The sequence below is a fragment of the Simochromis diagramma genome, unplaced genomic scaffold (genome assembly GCF_900408965.1).
Source record: "Simochromis diagramma unplaced genomic scaffold, fSimDia1.1 OVJJ01000302.1, whole genome shotgun sequence".
Lineage (NCBI taxonomy): Eukaryota > Metazoa > Chordata > Actinopteri > Cichliformes > Cichlidae > Simochromis > Simochromis diagramma.
The window spans coordinates 11,872,188-11,888,025 of record NW_024386792.1 but is presented as its reverse complement, the minus strand read 5'-3'; the positions used below and the strand labels follow the sequence as shown (position 1 = coordinate 11,888,025).

Sequence of the window (15,838 nt, the reverse complement as noted above, 5' to 3'; positions counted from 1 at the left end):
ATTGACAGTCTTTTGAGCAAAAGTGTACCCTGTGCAGATATTTTGAAGTCTCTTCTAACAAGTCTCTTCTCCCCCCCCCCCCCCCCCACCCCAGTAGTTCCAGTTCCTACCGCAACCCCTGCCGCAGCTTCAGCCCCCGCTGCAGCTTCAGCTCCAACTCCCACCTCCACTTCAACTGCCATGGTTCAGCAGACCCCTATCCTCCAGCTGATAACTTCCAACTCTAATCCCACCTCCACCTTGGCCACTGGCAGTACCACCCAGAGTCAAACGGGCACCCTCCTCTTGAAGACTGCCCCTGGGAGTAGCATGATGGCTACAGGCCAGCCGCTTCTCATCCAGTTGCCTTTATCAGTGAACGGCCAGGCAGGGACACTGGTCAACATCCCCGTCTCGTCTTTGTCTGCAGCCAGCTCACTGAACAAGTCCAAAACCACTGCTTCTACCGCCACGTTTATACTCAAGCCTGCATCTGTCACGACCACAGCCACAGCCTCGGCACCAGCCGTGGCCACTGTCCCAGCCCTCCATGGCTCCAGTGCCCAGATGTCCTCTGGCCAGATCTCTCTTGCTCGTGCTGTGTATCAAGGCGGTGCAAGTGGAATAACTACACCCCATGCTGGGGTATCTGTGACCACGGCCAGGACACCAGCTCAGTCTGTCTCTGTAGTCGGGGCCATGTCTTCAGTCTCTTCACCTACAACATCTGGGCCAGCAGCAACCGGATCCACTGCTCCAGGACCTCCACAGGGGATGTCTTTGACATCAAAGACAGGTGAGGGTGACTGAAGAGCACGGAGGTGCTGCTGACATTTCATTTTCCTTAACTTGGTACTAAATTTAGATTGTTTTGTATTTCTCAGACAACCAAGTTACAGTAACCGCTACATCTAAAGCAGCTGCACCAGCGGCACGACCCAAAGGCTCTGTAATTGACCTCACCGAGGACGATGATGATGTCCAAGGTTAGAGTTGGCGAACTTTTTGTTTTGTTTTGTTTTGTTTTTACTTCCCCTAATATATGTTATTAAGGCTAATTATGTTATGTTTTATGGTTTTCAGTGACTGGAGTGAAGAATGCTACTGTTACAACTCCCTCACCGAGCCCACGCACTAACCCAGTCATCAGCATCCACAACAGTAAGAGCACCAAATTACACTAAGCAAATTTTATCACTCTGGCAAATTATAAAGTATCTAGTAATTTAGACATGCCTATGCATATGTATCCTGTGCTTTAATTCTAACTTATACATATAATCTGAGTTTCTTGTTTTGTGTGCTTTTGTTTTCAGATACAGGAGCAAGAGCATCCCCTCTAAGCAATCAGAACAGTTCTGGCAATCCTCAGTTGACAGTACATCACCGCCCCCCAGTGGTGAGCTTTTAGAACTGGATTCTAAATATTTTTCATACATGCACTTCACTACTTTTCTGTTCTGTAACTTCCATGTTTAAGTCTTGGTGAATTGTTATTTTAGCATGATTTGCTGATGGTTGGTTTCTAAAGCTATTATTAGATTTTTCTCTGTTGAAAACTACAGCTGTTAGCTGTTTTGGGAGTTATCCAAGCACGAATGATCCTTTTGCCACAACTAAAAGGAAAGAACAAGCTGTGACACCAGATTTCTTTTTTTGCAGGATACTCCATTAAAATCCCGCAGTGTAACCACTACTACTACACCAACTCGAGGCTCCAGCATGGCGCTTCCACCGCTCCCTCCTGCACCCGCACCATCACGCTTACCCCCAGAGGCTGAACGGACCTCACCTCCTCAACAACCTCAGCTAAAGCTGGTGCAGAGTCAGACTGGTATAGTGCTCTCCTGGTGTGTTGGAGAAGTTGATCGGACCTGCGCAGCTGTAGAAAGCTATCACCTTTATGCCTTTCATCAAGATAACTCTAACAGCAATGCATCTCAGCAGCACTGGAAGAAAATTGGGGAGGTGAAGGCCCTTCCACTGCCTATGGCCTGTACGCTGACCCAGTTCCAGTCTGGCTCCACGTATCACTTTGCTGTTCGAGCCAAAGATGTATATGGGCGCTTTGGCTCTTTCTGCGAACCTCAGTGCACAAATGTCATCAGTTCCAGCTCTAGTTGAACCGTTACAGAAAAGACATAGCGTTTTGCCTTTGATAGTTTATGACTTTTCACCTGTTTTGTGTTAGGAACTGAAATATTGTACGCTGGACAAAAACAAACACCTGTAAATGTCTTCCCATATAACAACTGGGCAACAAACTGACTTGGAGAGTTCAAGTGGCAAACGGTTGGTTTTGTCTGACTCATCATATGTAATGTGTTTTTTGTGACTTAAGCTGTTGTGTATATAAGTTGAAAAAGTTTGCCCCTCCTGCCAGATCAGGTATTTGTGTTGTTCGCTCCTGATCTTCAGACCCAGATCTTTTTCTTTTTTTTTTCTTCCTCTTTTACTTGACAGGATTTTTTTTCCCATGTAAACTAAATTGCACAGAAATGTATAAATGTGTGGTAGAAACGGAATGATAACTTTTGTAAGTTTTGTCTGGCAACCAGACTTTCACAAGCATAATAAAGAGGTTTTATTAAAGTCAGCGACAGATTAAATATTCTGTATTTAATGCCATAGCACTCCTCTGCAGTTAGACTTTAGTCACCTAGGCCTAGAGAGCCTGGATGACTCCTTTTGTAGTTATCCTTTGTAGTTCCCATAGGATTGGCAAGTTGTTCCTAGAGGTTTGTGGGTGATGCTAAGTGAAATCTGTTTCAAAGAGTGCTGCATCCACAACGTTCTTGTGATTGCCCAATTTGTGCAGTCAAATCGTCACCGACACAGTGGCGACTGCCAGCAACCACTCACCAGCTGGTTGCGGGATACATACTTTTCCTAAACAACCTGGGGTTGCCAGTGGGTCACTGACTGATCCCTAGGCCTATGTGAATGAGGCTTCAGCAATCGATCTCAAAGCAACTGTCAACACCAGCTCCCAACTGGTCAGGGGTTCAGGGAACATGTGTATATATATATATATATTTTTTAACCTCATTACCAGTGGTTGCCGGATGATTACAGAGTGGTCATTAAGCCTGTGTGGCTCGGACCATACAGAAACCACAAAGCAGAAAACCAATGCCCAACAAAGACATGGACTTTGGTAACAGGATACAGAAAATATAGTCATGTGGGGACCAAAATCAAAAAGGTTATGTTATTGTCTCTGAATGTGCACAATAAACCTTGTCAGATGGCAGTCCTGTGACTCAGTGGATGTCTTATACTGGTGTTCTTCAAATGCGAGAACAAGATCAGAACAACTATTTGGATAAATCCTTGTGAAGGCATCAAGAGGATTATTGAAATGCTTTAAACAGCTGTAACCACTCCGTTATTTTGGCACAAGTCTGGCTGGCTGGTTTTAAGATTGGTCCCTGAAGCCATCCACAAGTCCATTTATTTTAAATGGCTGGGCTGGAGCCCTCTCTAAGATGAATTGAGAGACAGATAATTTGGAGATGCTAGTTAACCTTAACAAAGCTGTCTCTGGACTGCAAATGGAAACCCAATGAACCACATGGAGAACATGCAGAGTGCACCGGCTGACCATAATGTTCAAGCGGAGAACCTTGTTTCTGTGAGGCGACAGTGCTAACCACTGCTCAAATGTGCTACCTATCCTTCTCTAGTGGGACTAGCTGCACAACCCCATTAAAATCAAAGCAGAAATTGATTCTCAGACTGCCTCGTTAAAGAGTTCTTGGGCTTTGACCTGTGGAAGCTGGTCAAAAGAAGAATACACTTGATTTTAGTCTTAGCGGAAAGAGGAACTGAAACGAACCATTCTGGTAAAAAAAAATTGCCAGGCTGGTAGATGATCTGGTTTGGAATCTTAACAACAAGACAGTCTCATGTCTCCAGGAAACTGGCAATGCAATGTCTGGAAGAAAGGGAAGTAGAAACTAGCTTGGACTGAGACAAACTGTGTACATTGGCTGGCCATGAGCTCTGACTGACGTTGGCATGTCTCGGATGAGGATCTATAAACAGACTAGGTGGAAGAGGTGCAGTCTCGTTCTTATAAAGTGCTTTTCTACTCCGAACACTCAAAGCACTACATACTAAAATCCTCATTCATCGATTCGCGCAAGCACGCAAGTGCTTTCTACGTAACATTCACACTCCAATGAATGCATCAGGGTTCACTAGTTGGCATGCAGATTTGAGCAGCCAGGGATCAAGCCACCAACTTTCTGATTAGTGTCCTGCTAATCTACTAAAAAGTCCTGGCTTCAGGGATGGTATATGGAAGTGCACTTCCCTGGTAAGATTAGATGAAAATGCTGAAATGAAGGATGGAGGAACTCAGTCCAGAAAATCTGAAGTGCAATAGACTAAGCTCACTGCAATATGATAAAATCAACTATGGTAAATCAAGACAGATAAGCTAAGTGGTCCTCTGGAAGTGATTGGCAGAGGGAGAGACTAGTTCACCAGATTAGGCTGTGACAAGACATGCCTGGATCCAAGAGTGCTGCATCAATATAAGCCTTGGAAGATGACATCTGAAATTTTTAAATCACTGTGTCAAAGTCTTTAGTATCATTGCATTTTTGACTTTTTCATGGACCTCAAATTTGCACAGTGAGCAAAATAGGTGTCAAGCTCAATCTTCATGTTGAGGATCATCACTGGTGATAAGCTGTGCCTTCAAGAGACAGACAGTCCTCAGTGGATGAGTGGAATTTTGAGGGCATTGCATCAAGAGATAAAACTAGACCTGGAAAATATCTCTAGACTGTAACATTATGAAAGGTCCGAGAGAGAAAATTTGGGACAAAAGATCTGAACTGTGGCACTTTCCCATTGTACAGTTGTGCACATTCATCACAGAACCACCTTCCTCGCTCAGATCCAGGTTTGAGGCCCACTGTTTTGATGGATATGATACAATGTGCACTGCAAATGTGAACATGCAGTTGGTCAGTACGGAACATCCATAGAAAAAAAAAATGGAAGTAGCAAGGTTGCTGGAAGTGGCGCAGCACTGCTCATGAAAAGTACCTTGAAGGGAATAGTGACAAAATTGAAATTGGAGCTTAATGGAGTCTTCTCGATGGTCTGTACGAGCCAGTGTTGGAACTTTGAGCTGTACAGGCTATAACATCACATTCACTGGCTTCACCTTGGATGGGTACCAGCCTTCATGGAAACATTTAATTAGGTCCGACCTTAGTGATGGCTTTGGTTCTTCCAGGTCATACAGAGGCTTGATTCAATCTCCACACTTACAGACTTTGACTCAGGGGCTTTTTACGGTTACTGCATTGGTTCTACTACTCACAAACAATCATGTCACTATACAGCCCATCACCATTTGAGAACTGAGGACGTGAGAATTTGCTGAAGTATTCTTCTACAAATGATAGGTGTCGCCACCCAGACAAGCAGCGTGCAGGTATAATTGGCCTTTGAGTCCTCTCAGTCCATGAAGGCTGAGGGTTGAATGAGTGTTTCTGCAAATTTTGCCTAAAGTCATTGCCCACTTGTTATGCCATACAGGAGTGAGTGGATGTCTTAGAAAAAACTGTGGAAAATTACAATGTAAACAAGCTCACATCCAGGTAGATATTTAAAACCAACAAAGAGATTACAGATGACTGTAGCGTGCCCTTCATTACATTTTGAGTTTGTTTACCTTTTTTCTTTGTTTAGAAGTACATTGATGTTTGACATTTATTTGCTATCCACATAAGCAAGGCAAGGTTTCAAATGGAACAATTCAATTCTTTCACCATAAAGAAAGTAAACAATCTTAACTTCCAATCCAACTGCAAGTATCAAGAAACTATTGGGGTTGTCGAGATTCATATCATTCTGAGCCCTTATGAATTCACACTCAAATACTACTGAGACAGCACCATTTGCTGCCTTAAAAGATTTAGTGCTTAGGCCTTCAGTCAGATCCTGGGTTGAAGTTAAGGGTTTTGCCATAAGCTAGAAAAATAAAAACAGCAAGATGGCCAGCAGCAATGTGTCATTGTTGGAAGGCAACAATAACTCAAATATCCACTTGTTACAAGCAAAGTATACAAAAGAGCGTATCTGAACACAACATTTGTCGAGCCTATAAGCAGATGGGCTACAGCAGCAGAAGACCACAACTTCTGCCATACCTGTCCGCTAAGAACAGGAAACCGAGGCTACAATTTACGTGGGCTCATCAAAATTACGTGAGGGGTCTGCAGAGATGTTTTCTGTCCTTCTGGAGGGAAAATCCACAGCGATGATCCTGTCTCCAGACTGATTGTCTGTTGCACTCTGGCGCTGTCCTGCTTCGTGGCTGAGCCGAACCAGACAGCGATAGATCTGCACAGGACTGTCTGGATGAAGGCAGTGAAGAAGATGACCCTATGACAGGGTTAAGTTTCTGACTTGCCGCAACTTTTTCCAGACAAATTCTATATGTGAGGACCACTTTAGATCGCGTGAAGTGGTAGATCCTAGGAATCTGAAGTGATCCACAGTAACTACTGTATTGTTGAGGATGGCAAAAGGTGGGAAGGTTTGTTGGGTTCTTCAAAAGTCCACCGTCATCTCCACAGTTTTGAGCGGGTTCAACTTCAGGTGGTTCTAACTGCACCAGTGGACCAATTTATCTGCTTCCCTAACTATACACTGATTTATCCTCATTTTGGATCAGACCAATGATAGTGGTGTCATCCACAAACTTTAGGAGTTTCACAGATGGTTCTTCTGAGGTGCAGTGATTACTGTAGAGGTAGAAAAGCAGCAGACAAACTGTGAGTACGTCGTTTTTCAAACAAAAGGTAAGTCAGCTTGAGTCTAGTTGAATGCGATTGATCGATTGACCTTGGCCTTTCTGATCTACAGCTGCACTGTGTAAGGTATAAAAATGCTGCAACAGTTACTGGAGAGCAGGCAGAAGCTATTGAAGGACACACAAGACTTCAGCACAAGAGCCCTGATTGGTTTCGATGGCGTGCAGGGAGAATCACAGCTTCGGTGAGGCACGCTGTATTTGCCACAAGTTTAGAAACTCCCACCCAAAGCGTGGTTAATCGTGTGTGCTACCCTGAAAAGTCTATGTGTATTGTGCAAACAAGATGCGGAATGGAACATGAGGAGGACGCACGAAAGGCCTACACCGAAAAAAATTGCAGCACTTCACCACTATCTGCAGGTTCGTTTGTGCGGTTTTATTGTGAACACACGTTTTCCTGAACTTGGAGCATCTCCTGATGGACTCACTATGTGTGAATGTTGTGGGAAAGCGTGCTTTTAAATACAGAACGGACAGCATTAAGCAGGCAGTGGATGCGCAGGATAAAGACTTCTGCCTGGAGTTAGCTGCAAATGGACTTCACTTTTAAAGAGGACGCACTCTTACTACTGTCAAGTGCAAACACAAATCTTCGTGACCAGCGCCAAGCACTGTGACCTCATTGTATGGACCCAAAGAGACATGGCTGTGGTTAGCATCTTCCCTGATGTAGACTTCTGTGAACCACGACTGAAGAAAGCACAGTTCTTCAAAAAAAAAAAAAAAAAAAAAAAAAAAAACAGTGCCTTCCTGAACTTCTTCGGAAATTTTTCTCTATGCGTAGTGCAGCTCTGATCTAATTCTTTCTTTCTGGGGTCTGTTTTATGCCTGATGTGCCTAGACATGTTCACAATTTGCTTTTACTAATTTTGTACTAACAAAATACCACTTTACAAAATGTAAATAAAGAAACAAAAGATTTTTTTTCTTGCCTTTCATTACTTTTATTACAACTTCAAAGGCGATCAAAGTAGTTACAGTGACGAATAAGTGTCAGTTACAGTTTACAAATACATTAATGTAATGACAACGTTTTTATAACATAACGCACTACCAACTGTCTTGAAATTACTATGTCTTAAGAGAAATAATCACAATACATACAGCACGCGTTTACGAATTTTTAACAAGAGCAAGTTTCAGTTGTCCCTGGTTTTACCACCACACTGGGACACATGTTCACCAAAACGCAGCAAACCTTCACTATTTTATCAAGAAGGGTCACATCTTCACCCTCACATGGAAGAAGTAGACGGACTGGCATGGTGGTATGCAGCATTTTGAACTTATTGCGCAAAGTACCTATTACTCGCTCAACATGAATTCTTAGGTGGGCAATAGCTCTCGTATCTTCTATGTCCCTGGCATCGAGTTGACAGAAGCCCTTTGTATATGCAGGGATCTTAACCTCCGCACACATCATTCCCACAGGATCTCTGATGTCAAAGCCTCTGTCAGCCAAAACTACATCCCCTGGTAACAGCCTTTGAAGAATACCACAGTTCTCTGTGATATGTCTGTCTGATGCACTCCCACCCCACTCCTTGGAAATGAATGAAATTGCACCAAGAGGTGTAATCCCAACGAGGTATTTCATGGTGTGTGTACCCTTATACTGAGAGTATGTTTGTGCACGTGCCTTTAAATTTGATGGTCTTTCTGTACGAATTTCAAAACAATCTACAATGATGGCTACCCGTTTTCCAAAAATTCCAATAAATTGAGGGGGCATTGTGGCCTGTAAACAGTGCCTCTCTGGCCAGTGCACCAAGGCTCCTAAGCGGGCATACAAAACATCAATGATATCGGTAAAGACAGAAGACAGAGTTTTGTGGGAAACATTGAATAGATCACAAAGATGCTGGACAGGAAGATCAAGTCTGAGACGCATGAGTGTGAGTAATAGCATTTGGAAATGCGACAGTTTCTGTGACGCTGGCAGGAAAGCTTTTACATTGTCAAACACGGCCAGTAAAATTGCAAAACAAGGTAGTCCAGTGTAATATCTTACTTTTTCCATGTCATCCTTTAAAAAATGTTCATTCAGCTCTGTCTTTTTCAGTTGTGATTGAAGCTTCCTGTTCTCCTCCAACAGCCGGTTTACTTCTGCTCTGCTCTGTTCACAGCACACACAATCCTTCGTCTGTCTTGTAGCCTCTGTGTGTCTTACTGTCAGATCAAGATTTTCTACATTTGCAGTTGCTAACTCGGCCTCCACTTGTCCAACACAACTCTGGCCCACAGCCTCCTTGGCAAGGTGACTATGGTGTTGGTCTTCTGTCGTGTCCAACTTGAGCTGCTCTTCATGTGTAACTGCTGCACAGGCCTCACCTTCACACTCTACTACTCCTTTATGAAAGCCTGTCAGATACAAAGAGTACACACACAAAAGGGAAATGTTCAGCAGTATTCCAAATAAGGGCGCATGATTAATTAAAACGCTATGTGATGATTGCCGGACAGTGAGAGCACTTTTTTAATTTTAGGATCGGGGGGGTGGTGGTGGTCTTTACCTCCGACTGCCGCTCTTTGTTGCTCTCGTTGCGTTCGCCATCTGTGACGGTCAGAATTAGATGTTAGGATTTCAGAGTGCCCCATATGGAGCGTTGGAACCCAGTCAGGATTTGTCTCATCCATTACATAGGCTGGTTTACCTACAATTATGCAAAAATAATATTAGCGTATCTATACATAGAAAGTATGTCTGCGAATTTACTGGATAGGATGTTTGACCTCTGAGCGCATCAACATTAAAACTAATAGGCTATAAAGCTTGATATGTACATATTTAGAACTTACCGGACTGAAAATGTCTGGAGCACACCAACAGATGTTTGGAGATGGAAGAGGTCTTCTCACAGCTGCTATCCAGGCTAGACGCCGTCTTTTGGTTACATCCGCAACATGAGCTCCCTCATGTTGCTTCCAGGTGGGGAAAGAATGAAGAGATAAACCATTTTCAGACTTGTTCCTTTGCCGGTCGCGCGAACTAGCGTTACAACCGATTACACAGCAAGTACGAACCATAGCTAATGTTCTCCGTGTGCTTTCGCTCCTCTTTCGCTAGCGCTTTTTTTGACCCAGAAATATGGCGCCTCAACCAAAAATCCTGGCCACGCCCCCTCCCGTGACATCACGCTCCAAAGGCCTCCAAAGACTGCATCCTTGGCTCGCCTGTTTGGCCAGTAGGCAAACTGCAGGGGTTCCAGCAGGATTTCTTTGATGTCTTTCAGGAGTGTTAACACCATACGTGCCTCCCTGCCGATTTCAGTGCCCCTCCCGATAATCTCCCGGAGCCACCATTCTCCCGAATTTCTCCCGATTTTCCACCCGGACAACAAAATTGAAAAGCCATATCGCAGAATTCATAGCGCGGCCCTGCCAATTCCAGTTTCCAACAATGGCGGCAGCTACTTAGTTTTAATATTCCTCTTATTACTCTTTCAGGGTCGCAAAATAAACTTTTAACATATTTTCAGGTGAGAATGTAGCTGTGTGAACTTCAAATATCTGGGCCTGCGAGAACACCAAACTCCCGACACATCGTTTTCAAACCCCCGCGGTCTTTCGCTACTCGGGTTAAACATGATATATAAGTCACTTTGACAACTTAAAAATGTTATTGTTTGGCTTTTTCAGTGTTTTATTTGTTCGTGAGTAACTCGGTTTGGCTGAGATTAAAGTTATTCGATTATATTAAATCAATTTAACTTTATTAATCTCTCGGGAAGTTGTTTACAACGGTGACATTTAACGTTTTATGCGATAAATAAACACTGTAAAATGTATTTACCCCCCCCCCCCCACACACACACACACACACAACAGCCCTTGTGAATCTCTCACTAATTCTGAGGTTGGCAAGTATGGTTAACACTAGTCTTTCAAAGGACTTAATGACAACAGACATCATGGCGGCAGGATGATGGTGGAGATCTGTTAAAGACCAGGGTGAAGATGATGGGGGGAGGGGGCAATAGGTCAGCACAGAGTCTCAGATACAAAGGGGGCAAACTGTCCTGGAGCCCCCGGTGTTCCGTCTCTGGCAGAGCAGACAAACATCCTCTTCACAGATCTTTAATGTAGGCAGGGGGTCAGAGGGGAGGGAGTGAGGGCTGCTGGTTCTTTTTGTGTGGATGTGAGGGTGAGCATAAGGGAGGTGTGAATAGTTGTCTTTCACATCTGCAGTAGAAGGTGTTAAGGTCGTCAGTCAATTGAGGATCCTCTTCACAGAGGGGGGATGGACTCCTGTTACTAGAATGTGCTGCAGGTCTCTCCAAACTGAAGCAGGGTCATTGGCTGAGAAGTATTTTTTTTTTAACTTCTCATTGTAACTCCTCTTAGCGACCCTGATCTCCTTGCTCAGCTTGTTTGTGGCCTGCTTGTACAGGGCCCGGTTCCCGCTGCTGTAGGCCTCCTCCTTGGTCTGGCACTGCTTCCCCAGATTTGGACTAAACCATGGTTTGTTATTATTGTATGCGCAAAAGGTCTCAGTTTACACACACAAGTCCTCACAAAAACAGATGTATAATATCACGGTATCAGTGAGTTCATTTATGTCAGTGGTTGCAAACTTCAAGACCCTTCTCCATTCGTGCAGGCTGTGTGGCACTTCGACCGCCGCCCAGTTCAGTTGCTTGTAGAACCATCCTCGACTGGACTCATCATTGGACTAAACCCCACGTCCGGACAAAACAAGTTTAACAAAAAAACGAAAAACTTTTACAGCCTTAGAAACTTGTCTTACTTGTTCTGGTCGTGTAGGTAGTAGGTATGATGTGAAGCAGAAAGTGATCCGAGAGTCCAAGAGCTGCACAGTACAGTACAGTAATTGTGTCGGCCCAAGTATGCCAAATAACAAGTTCAGTTCTGATTAACTTAATGTTCTGTCTGCATTTTGGAAGTTCGTGGGTGAGGTTTGCACTGTTAAGGTCCTCTAGAATAATGATGAGGGAACCTGGGTGATTTTTCTCCATGTCAGTTATCTGGTCAGGAAGCTGTTTTTGAGTCTTTAAACACAACAGCCTACCTGAGTATTGTTGCTGACCATGAGCATCCCTTTATGACCACAGGGTAATCATCTTCTGATAGCTGTTTAAAGCAGGATAACACACCATGTCACAAAGCTCAAATCGTGTACTCAAATAACGTTCATAGTCAGCAGATCTCACACCAACAGGGCATTGCAGGGATGTGGCAGCATGGGAGAGTCAAATAATGGATGTGCAGCCAACAAATCTGTGACGCTATCATGTCAACGTGGACCAAAATATCAGAGGAATGATTCCATCACCTTGTTGACTCTGTGCCAAGGACAATTATGAGTTTTCTCTGTTGGATCAGGTAGATGTGGATGTTAGTCCAGTCTTACAGGTTACATTTTTTATACATGGAGAAAATACTACTATAAATACTGTCAGTTGGAGAGATTTCTGTTTTTATGATACAGAGTAGCCGCTGGGAGTTATTGTTAGGAAGGCTCAGTGGGTCATTTTAATCCTGTCCTTTAATGCAGCGGTCCCCAACCCCCAGACCACAGACCGGTGCCGGTCCATCAGAGTTCGGGTGTGAAATTTATTGTTTTCAGGGTTTTTATCAGTTTTTAATCATTATGTTTTTAATTGTTTTTATCGTTAGCTCAGTTTCCCTGGTTCCCTGGTTCTTTTCCCATGTGTTGTGAATAAATTAGTGCTGTCAGTGTTAATCTCGTTAAAATGATGTTAACGGGCTAAGCTAAAGCTAACACCACACCGGCTGCCTTTACCCAGTATTTTTCTCGCCAATGTCCGTTCTCTGGCAAACAAAATGGATGAGATACGGCTCTCCATCACTAACAACAGACGGATTATGGACTCAAATGTCATGTTTTTCACCAAAACATGGCTGAACAACAGCTACCCGGACAATGCTATCGAGTTAGCAGGACGCCACACACACCGAGCCGACAGGCTAGCAGATGACTCCGGCAAGACCATTTATATTAACAATGCTTGGTGCATGAACTCCACTACTACTGAGAGTCACTGCTCACCTAACGCGGAGTTTTTAATGGTCAAATGCAGACCTTATTATCTCCCCAGAGAACTCACCTCTATCATACTCACTGCTGTGTATATCCCCCCCGACGCTAATGCTAGGTTGGCCATGAAAGAACTTTCTGCAGCCATTAACAAACACCAGAATAAACACCCCGAGGCTGCTTTTATTGTTGCTGGCGACTTCAACCACACCAACTTAAAGACAGTCCTCCCCAGATTCCACCAACATGTCTCCTGCCACACCAGAGGAGACAAGACTTTAGACCATGTGTATTCCAACCTGGCTGGAGCCTACAAAGCCACACCCCTCCCCCACATTGGACAATCGGACCATCTCTTCCTGTTCCTCACACCTCGGTATTCACCACTCATCCAACGTGTGAAACCTGCTGTGAGGACAATTAAAGTGTGGCCAGAGGGGACAGACGCAGTGCTCCAGGACAGATTTAAAAACACAGACTGGAATATGTTCACCCACACAGACCTGGACCAGTACGCCTCATCTGTACTGGATTACATCTCCAAAACCACAGACAGTGTCACCACCCAGAAACGGATCACCATGTACCCCAACCAGAAGCCTTGGATGAACCGGGATGTTCGTCTCCTCCTGAAGGCCCGCAACACCGCCTTTAGGTCAGGAGATGCACACGCCTACAGTACAGCCAGGGCTAATCTAAAGAAGGGCATCAAAAAAGCCAAACACCATTACAAAAAGAAGGTAGAAGAACACTTCTCCAACTCCAACCCCCGATGCATGTGGCAAGGACTCCAGACCATCACAGACTACAGGACCACCAAACCCTCCCCCGCATCCTCTGATGTCTCCTTCCTCAACGAGCTCAACAACTTTTATGCTCGTTTTGAGCGAGGGAACCCCACAACCACAACCAAAGCAGACATGACGCCAGACCACCAACCTCTGACTCTCTCCCCCACCGATGTAGGAGCGGTGCTGAGCAGGATCAATGTCCACAAGGCTGCAGGCCCTGATGGCATCCCCGGGCGTGTTCTCAGAGCGTGTTCTGGGGAGCTTGCAGGAGTGCTCACAGACATATTCAATCTGTCCTTGGCCCACGCTGTGGTACCGGCCTGCTTCAAATCCACCTCCATCGTCCCAATACCCAAAAACTCCAACCCATCTTGCCTCAATGATTACCGCCCAGTAGCACTCACCCCCATCATCACTAAGTGCTTAGAGCGACTGGTCCTAGCACACTTCAAATCCTGTCTCCCCCCCACCCTGGACCCCCACCAATTCGCATACCGCCAGAACAGGAGCACAGAGGATGCAGTCTCCATCGCAATGCACTCTGTCCTCTCACACCTGGACAACAACAACACCTACGCCAGAATGCTGTTTATAGACTTCAGTTCAGCATTCAATACAATCCACCCCTCACAACTCATCAGGAAACTGACAGACCTGGGCATCAGTTCCCTCATCTGCAAATGGTTACTGGACTTCCTGACCAACCGCCCCCAACATGTCCGGCTGGATAACCACTGCTCATCTACCATCACAATGAACACCGGTGTACCACAAGGCTGTGTGATGAGCCCTTTCCTCTACTCCCTCTTCACCCACGACTGCAGACCTGCTGATGGTTCCAACACCATCATTAAGTTTGCAGATGACACCACGGTGAATGGCCTCATCAGTGACAACGATGAGGCCGCCTACAGGGAGGAGGTGGATCGTCTGGCTGAGTGGTGCGACAGAAACAACCTGCTGCTTAACACCGAGAAGACCAAGGAGCTCATCGTGGACTACAGGAGGAATGCTGACCCACATCCACCCATCCATATTAAGGGGACGGCTGTGGAGCGTGTGAGCAGCTTCAAGTTCCTGGGAGTCCACATCTCCGAGGATCTCACCTGGACGACCAACTGCTCCAAGACTGGAATATGTCACCAGCGCCTCTTCTTCTTGAGGACTCTGAGGAAGAACCACCTGTCCTCAGACATCCTGGTGAACTTCTATCGCTGCACCATCGTGAGCATCCTGACCAACTGTATAACAGTCTGGTACGGGAACTGCTCTGCCTCGGACCGGAAGGCGTTGCAGAGGGTCGTGAAAACTGCCCAGCGCATCGCCGGAGCACCACTTCCTGCCATAAAAGACATCTACAGGAAGCGGTGTCTGAAAAGGGCTGGGAAAATCATCAAAGACCCCAGTCACCCATCGCATGGACTCTTCACCCTCCTGCCCTCTGGGAGGCGCTACAGGAGCCTCCGGACTAAGACCACCAGGTACCGGAACAGCTTCTTCCCCACAGCTGTCAGACTCCTGAACTCTGCCTCCTGACATCTGACCCACGTTAAACTCATGGACTGAACAGTACACACACCCACAATGGACAACTGTACCCTCAAACACACAATAATAACATGGACTGAACCACCACTCACAACCACTAGCACTTTATATAGCCTCTGTAGAAACTATCTACACCCTCACTTATCTTAACTGCACTACTGTATAGCTCTGTGTAAATAATCATTCTGTACATTCGATAATCCTTAATCCTACAACTGTTTACAACTTGCATAGTTCCCATTTCTGTATAGCTGTATATCTCAGATTCTGTAAAGTTATTTATTTCATATTCTGTATAGTTTTTCATATTTATATCCTGTTCATATCCTGTACATAGCTTGTACTCACTACAGCCTGTACATACTTATAGTTATAGAATATTCACAACATACTTCATACCGTGTACATTATAACATACCATAATAGACCCATTTCTGTAATATACTCACATATCTATATTATTGCTAATATATATTGTAATATATCTATATCACTAAAGCACTTCTGGATGGATGCAAACTGCATTTCGTTGCCCTGTACCTGTGCATGTGCAATGACAATAAAGTTGAATTCTATTCTATTCTATTCTATTCTAACGCCATAACCACATTAATGCGGCAAATCTGGACATTGGACATTGAGATAGTGGACTCGTATAGG

General features: G+C 44.8%; 2 protein-coding genes across 9 annotated transcripts in view; one reads left to right on the top strand and one right to left on the bottom strand.

The window, feature by feature from the left end:
* Positions 1–3,232, top strand: part of LOC120729082 (activating transcription factor 7 interacting protein) — a 32,666-nt gene extending 29,434 nt beyond the window's left edge. For 6 of the 7 annotated variants that reach the window (XM_040024515.1, XM_040024516.1, XM_040024514.1 and 3 more), the window contains 5 exons: positions 95–775; positions 864–965; positions 1,063–1,140; positions 1,296–1,378; positions 1,642–3,232. In XM_040024515.1, coding sequence (XP_039880449.1) covers positions 95–775; positions 864–965; positions 1,063–1,140; positions 1,296–1,378; positions 1,642–2,103 — 1,406 coding nt within the window. In that variant the 3' untranslated portion in view covers positions 2,104–3,232. The remainder of the gene's footprint in view (positions 1–94; positions 776–863; positions 966–1,062; positions 1,141–1,295; positions 1,379–1,641) is intronic. The other variant, XM_040024513.1, reaches the window with a different exon arrangement.
* Positions 3,233–7,667: 4,435 nt separating this feature from the next.
* On the bottom strand, positions 7,668–10,120 carry LOC120729083. 2 transcript variants are annotated; one of them, XM_040024518.1, is made up of 3 exons: positions 9,620–10,120; positions 9,334–9,474; positions 7,668–9,181 (listed from the first exon to the last, which is right to left on the bottom strand). In XM_040024518.1, the coding sequence occupies exons 2-3, from the start codon at positions 9,455–9,457 to the stop codon at positions 7,944–7,946; spliced, it is 1,362 nt and encodes a 453-aa protein (XP_039880452.1). In that variant the 5' UTR covers positions 9,458–9,474; positions 9,620–10,120; the 3' UTR covers positions 7,668–7,943. The 2 variants fall into 2 exon arrangements, with proteins under 2 accessions (XP_039880452.1, XP_039880453.1); XM_040024519.1 differs by lacking the exon at positions 9,620–10,120 and having other exon boundaries at positions 9,334–9,605.
* Positions 10,121–15,838: the final 5,718 nt, after the last annotated feature.